The sequence below is a fragment of the Sesamum indicum genome, linkage group LG4, assembly GCF_026168435.1.
Source record: "Sesamum indicum cultivar Baizhima isolate 11 linkage group LG4, ASM2616843v1, whole genome shotgun sequence".
In the NCBI taxonomy this organism is placed as follows: domain Eukaryota; kingdom Viridiplantae; phylum Streptophyta; class Magnoliopsida; order Lamiales; family Pedaliaceae; genus Sesamum; species Sesamum indicum.
The window spans coordinates 10,030,159-10,037,056 of NC_142660.1; the positions used below are offsets into that span (position 1 = coordinate 10,030,159).

The following is a 6,898-nucleotide window of genomic DNA, read 5'->3' on the forward strand; positions in this document are numbered from 1 at the left end:
CAAAGAACAACACAAATACCAATATGAATAAAAGTATAAAGCATAAATTAGATCTCACAACTTGTTGGATTTAAGCATTCACCAAGTCTTCAACCAGAATAAGAGAACTAGCTAGACATGCTCATGAAAGAATGCATGAAAAGCAAAATAAGAATATTATAAAAGCGTAGAGATCTCAAGAGTTCAAAAGTTGAATCTTAAAGTAAATTACATCCCTATATATAATAACTAGATACCTAATTCTACTAAGATTAAAAGTAGATTCCTAATTCAACTAAAAGACTTAAAGAAATAAAATAATAATCCTAGTTAAACTCTTCATTCATCAAAAGGTAGTCCAAACAACTCCAAATTCTTGCCAAAAATTGAGTTTGAGTCTTGTCCGAATTTTATTTTGGTGCTTTTCTTCATTTTCCATTTCATTTGTCCTAATGCTGCAAAATAATATTTAATTAGGAGCATTTGGTCACAAAATGGGTCAAAATATTACATGAAATAAGCATAAAATGCAATTCTATCAACAGGTAAATTTACATCTCCAATTCTCACTAAGCTCCCCTTCCGTTATTCACTACCACACCCCCTCCCACGGGCAAATAAACCATTAAATTATATCCCAAAGGGCTATTCTCACCAAGTATTTTAGATGCAAGTTCTGATGAAATGTATGAATGCGTAGAGCCAGGATCAATTAAACATAAGTCTCAAGGCCAAATAACAAAATTGTACCTGATACCACATCATTCAATGTTGGAGCTTCCTTCCTATTCATATTATATATTCTTGCTTAACTCTGCCCTTGAGTGACTTGTGCTCCTCAACCCCTCATACTCCCACCAATAGTGTGTAAAAGCAATGAAAAATGCGAGTGGATCGGCCCGAGAACGCGCAAGCGGAAGCGGTAATATAAAAATTTATAAATTAAAAGCCGAACAATAATAATACCATGATTCCAAGGGGTGTACCCTTGAGTTCTCGGGTGTTCGTTGTAGTCAATAACAATAATAAGACTGCACGGGGCTAATGGTAACATTAAAATGAGAGGTACAAAAATCGTAAATCAAGAATTACCTCTTTGTTTGGTTTACTTCGAACCTCCTTCGTTTGATCCGTTCATGTGAGGCTTCAATGTAGAAGCCCTCTAGAGACACGTCCACACCACACCGGAATATGAGATCTTTTAATTCAGTTTGCTAGAAAAGAATTAGGGAGAAAAAGAACACACCAAGTGTTCTTGAGAGAGAGGGCGGTCGTCTGGGCTTCGAGGATAGAAAATTATTTTCTTTTTATGTTGTGTTATGTTTTCATTAGTTACTCTAAATAACTAATATACATATATATGCCTTATCTGGATGTACTAGAATGTGTCTAGGTTGATTCTACAATCCATAAGGTGATAAATTTTTTATTCCAAATAAAGAATGACTAATATAGCACTTTCCAAAAGTGATAATTGTTAGTCAATAATTTTATTTCCTAGAATTTTCCAACAACTCTTAATTAGGTGCTTGGCCGATTTTATTAAGATAAAAAAACAAGGCCCAATTAATTCTAATTAAATCTAATTTAATTAAAATTCACCTAATTAAACCCATCATGTATTTAACCTAATTAAATACATGAACCCCAATAAGCCTTTATCAATAATAAGTCCAACTTATTAAATAATAAAGGCAAGCGCAATATAAACTAATCCTATTAATTTATTTTTGGTCTCCTCCATCCAATGGATCCTCTCATTTATAAGTAATCCAATTAATTCCTCGTCCATTCTCGGTGATTTGTGTGTGACTCTTTAGGTTCACCTTTCACTAGACTTGGGATAGTGTTAAACACTATTATTAATTAAATATAATTTTATAATTTTCGATCAACCTTTGATTAAGAAAGCCTGTCACCATGGGTAGCCGTCAAGCAATGGTCCATGGCACTAGAGACTAGGAGAATATCCATGTGAACTTTTAGGCTCGCGAGTCCATACCGCAACGGTCCTCCACTTGGAACATTTCAGACCCTACCCTTGGCATTTAGTTTTATAACCGCCATCCAATGCGTAGTCCAACTGTTGCATGGTTGCCAGTGTGGTATGTGGGCTTTGTTGTGATGCTTGAAAGAAATGGAATAAAAGTGTAAAACCCCCCTGTGTTTTAAAAAGTTTGCAAAAAGAACCCTTCTATTATGAGAATAGGCTGAAAACCCTCTTGTGTTTTGTAAAACTCAGCAACAAACACCCCTTCCGTTAGTAATTAACGGAATGTGCATTACACACGCTTTTGGTGCATGTGGGGGTATTTTTTAATCGTGTTTTACCTTTTTTTTAGGTACTTTTTACTGAAATGCCCTTTTTATTTTTGAATTTTACAACTACCAATGGTAGCATTCGAATCCTCTCTTCAAGACGAACATTTTCATATCTTCAATCTAAGTTTTTGTCAATCGGAGAGACAGGCCTCAAGCCACAACCGCCAAATATGTTTACCATCGATTCATTGTCGTCCGGTCAAATTCGACCTCAGCCACCACCATCAGACTTGCCTCTTCGAGACGATTCTAACAAGACCAGCCTCACTCAAATTGGTAAAAAATTTACCGAGATACGACGATCTTAAGAAATTGTGCCTGGCGGAAATGATGGTGGGGAGGCAGCGGGAAGATAAGGGGGTGGGGGTGGGGGGCAGCCGGGGGGTAAGGGGGTGGGATGGTAGTTAGCTTTTTTTTAATATATAATAATAATATATTTTTTTAATTTTAAATTATTTATATATAATATAAGTTAAATAATTTATTGAATCTAAACCTTTTATTTTTCTAAAACTAAAGGTTGAGATTAATTGATTAGATCTAACGATCAATATTTGATCAATGAAGATCCAACGGTCATTAAAATAAGAAATAATATATATTAAATAAGGGTATAACGGTTATTTTCTAAAAAAAATTAACACCGTTAGTTGATTTAACGGAGAGGCGATTGAGCTGAGTTTTGCAAAACACAGAGGGGCTTTGAATCTATTCTCATAACAGGAGGATTTTTTTTACAGACTTTTTAAAATACAGGGGGATTTTATGCATTTTTTCCAAATAAATGCAAACATTGTGTAATGGGTACAACAAATGAAATGTCGAATACTCATTTTACTCACTGAATAATATTACATAGAATCGAGTTATTGTTATAATGGATTACAAATATGCCAATGTAATTGGCTTTCAGGTCATCTATTCTAACAATCTCCCACTTGACCTATAGTCAATCAATCACCCATCAACCTCAAACCCATTTTATCCAGATGCCGAGTATGGGCAATTTGCGATCGACTTGCTAAATGGATTTGCTGTGTTTTCTACTGGGTTGACTCGGTCCATCCTGACTTCACCTCTGCTCACCATCTCTCTAATTAGATGGTAGTTTCGATGAATTTTTTTTGGAACGGTGATGAGATCTTGGTTCTTTTGTTTGTGCTATCACCCCGTTGTTATCATAGAAGAAACTACGGGCTCAGCAATGCTAGGTACCACACCTAACTCTTGATGTAGTTTTTCATCCAAACCGCTTCCTTAGTTGCTTCTGAAGCTGCTATGTATTCAACTTTCATGGTGGAATCCGCTGTGGTATCCTGCTTGGAACTTTTCCAAGCAACCACACCACCATTAAGCTTGAATACAAAACCTAATTGGGACTTGGCATCATTATCGTTCGACTGGAAGCTAACGTCACTATAGCCTTCCAGTATCAATTCTCCACCACCGTGAATTAAGAACATACCTCTAGTCCTTTCAGGTACTTAAGTATGGTCTTGACTACGCTCCAGTGCGCCTCCCCGGCGCATGTCTAATATCTGCTTGTCACGCTCAAAGCGTATGCGACATCAAGCCTGGTGCACTGGACAACATACTGAATGCTTCCTATAGCTAAAGCATAGGGGATGTCCGACATCCTTCTAAGTTCCTCATCAGTCTTGGGAGATTGCTTCTTGGACATCTTAATCCCATGCCTCATTAGAAGGATTCCTCATATTTTACTTCTCCATCTTGAATCTCTTCAAGACTTTCTCAATAAAAGAAGATTGGGTTAATCTTAACATCCTTCTAGATCTATCCCTATAGATCTTGATGCAAAGGATGTAAGAGGCCTCACCCATATCTTTCATGAAAAATTTTGTGGACAACCATGCTTTAATATCACCCAACATCTTGATATCATTCCCAATGAGCAAGATGTCATCTACATAAAGCACAAGGTAAGCAACTGCATTCCCACAGATCTTCTTGTATACACAAGGATCGAATTCATTTTTGATGAAATCATAACCCCATATAACTTCATCAAAACGTGTATTCCAACTTCGAAAAACATTTTGAGGCCATAGATGGACCGTTGGAGACGATAAACCTTCTGTTCTTCTCCAACGGAAGTGAAATTGCAAGCAGAATCCGAATGGACTTTGGCCATGGATACGGGCGAATAGGTTTCCTCAAAATCAACCCCGGGTCGTTGACTGTATCCTTTTGCCACGAGCCTATCCTTGAAGATTTTAACCTCTCCATCAGCTCCAAGCTTATATTTGTACACCCATTTGCACCCAATAGGTTTAACACCTTTACGTCGGTTTGCGAGGGTCCAAACTGGATTTGAATCCATCGAGTCCATTTCGGATCGCATGGCCTCAAGCCACTTTTCTGAATGGATGTCTGACATCGCTTGTCCATATGTCTTTAGATCATTTTTCAATTGACTAGTCAGTCCCAGGAATCCGTACCTATCAGGCGGTCGTGATTTCCTGGTCGACCTATAGAGGACTGGAACACTATCAGTGAAAACTATAGGCTCAAATGATGTTCCTTCATTCTACTGAGGTGTCTCACTTGTTTCCTCAAGTAGCACCTCATCGCGTCGAGTATCCACAGGAAAACCTTTTTTCAAGAACACTGCATTTCTTGAGACAAAATTTTTTTGCTCAGACGGATCATAGAAGTAGTATCCCGCAATTTCTTTTGGATATCCAACAAATCTGTACGAACTAGACCTTGAATCTACTTTGTTTTTCCCACTAGCCTCTTGAAGTATACAAGACTACTCCACACTCTCAAGTACTTGTAGGACGCAGGCTTGCCATCCATATCTCATATGACGTTTGGGGCATCGTCTTAGATGGAGCCATGTTAAGCATTTTGGCCGCCGTTTCAAGAGCGTGACCCCAGAAGAAGGGAGCAATTCTGTAAAACTCATCATGGATCGAACCATATCCAATAGGGTTGGGTTCATCCTTTCAGCCACGCCATTAAATTGTGGCGTTCTAGGAGTAGTCCATTGAGAGAGTATTCCATTCTGTTTTAAGTAATCAATGAATTCACCACTTAAATATTCTCCGCCTCGATCTGACCGAATGGTCTTAATTTTACGGGGCCAGTTTGACTCTCAACTTCAAGTCTGTACTACTTGAACCTTCCAAAAGCCTCAAACTTGTACCTCATTAGGTAAACATAACCATACCATGACTGATCATCAGTAAAAGGTTATAAGGTACGAGTATCCTCCTCTAGTCGGAGTATTTAATGGTCTACAAACATCTGTATGGATCAAATCTAGAATACCGTTGGCAAGCACACTTTGTCCAGCAAAAGACTTCTTAGCCATTTTCCTTTTTAGACAGGATTTGCAAGTTGGTAGGTTGTTCAAATCGTCTACCTTTAGACTCTTTGAGCCTACTAACTTTCTCATCCTATCTTTGAGATATGGCCTAGCCTTGCGTGCCATAACTGTGCATTTTCATGATTATCTAATTTTCGTCTGTGTTGGGATGTCATAATCTAATTAAACTGTTGGAGAATATAATGACCATTAACTAATGTACCGAGCAGATGAGAGTTATTATCAATCATGAAATAAAAACCATTTTTATTGATCACAAATTTATAACCATTATAGTCTAAAACAGGAATGGAAATAATACTTTTTGATCATGCTCAGTACATAATAACAGTCTATTTAATTCTATCTGAATATGATCACTAATAACTAAGTTGAGAGATCCCACGGCGTCCGCAGCGACGGCCTTCCCACCGCCTAGTCTTAGAATCATCTCGTCCTTACTTAGTTTTCTGCTTCTTTCCAATACCTGCAAGTTATTACATATGTGAGATCCACAACCGGTATCCAATACCCAAGAAGCAGAATTAGTTATCATATTCACTTCAATCACAAACATACCTAGGTTGGAGAGGAGTTGTGGGCACTCCCTCTTCCATTGCCCCTTTCCTTGGCAATGTATACAGACATCATTTTCCTTCGACCCTGAGAACTGCCAACCTTCTCTTTCCCTTTGCCCATTCCCAAGAGAGCAGTAGGGGCGCTCGAAGCGCAAGCAGTGGCTGTGAAAGCTTTTCCATTTCCCTTTTTCCTCTTCCAGTGTTTGGTCCTCTCATCTTTCATTTTGGTGCTTGAAACCTCTCCTACCAATACCGCCAGCGTAGACTTGTGGGTCATCGCCTCGTATTGGACCAGCACATTAATTAACTCATGAATAGACTTCTCAAGTCCGTTCATGTTGTAGATAATAATAAACGGGTCATAGGATAGAGGAAGTGACTAAAGGATCATGTCAATGTACGTGTCATTGTTAAGCCCAGCTTTAAGGTCTTTGAGCTCCTCTACTAGGGATAGCATCTCAACCACGTGATTTTATACAGACGATTCTTCGACCATCTTAGTCCCGAAGAATGCTTTTCTGGCAACATATCTAACATGCCTATCAGGAACCGCATAAACTTCCTTCATGCGAAGCATTATCGAGGGAACATCATCCAGCCCATCATATTTCTTTTGGATGTCATTGGACATCGAAGCCAATATGATACTGCGGACCTTGTAGTTGTCCTCAAGCCACTTCTCAAACAT

At 38.4% G+C, this 6,898-nt stretch overlaps 1 protein-coding gene across 1 annotated transcript; it reads right to left on the bottom strand.

Moving 5' to 3' along the window:
* Positions 1-6,211: 6,211 nt before the first annotated feature.
* LOC148788443 (uncharacterized) lies at positions 6,212-6,898 on the bottom strand. Its single transcript, XM_088880081.1, has 2 exons — positions 6,689-6,898; positions 6,212-6,589 (listed from the first exon to the last, which is right to left on the bottom strand). The coding sequence occupies exons 1-2, from the start codon at positions 6,896-6,898 to the stop codon at positions 6,212-6,214; spliced, it is 588 nt and encodes a 195-aa protein (XP_088736207.1).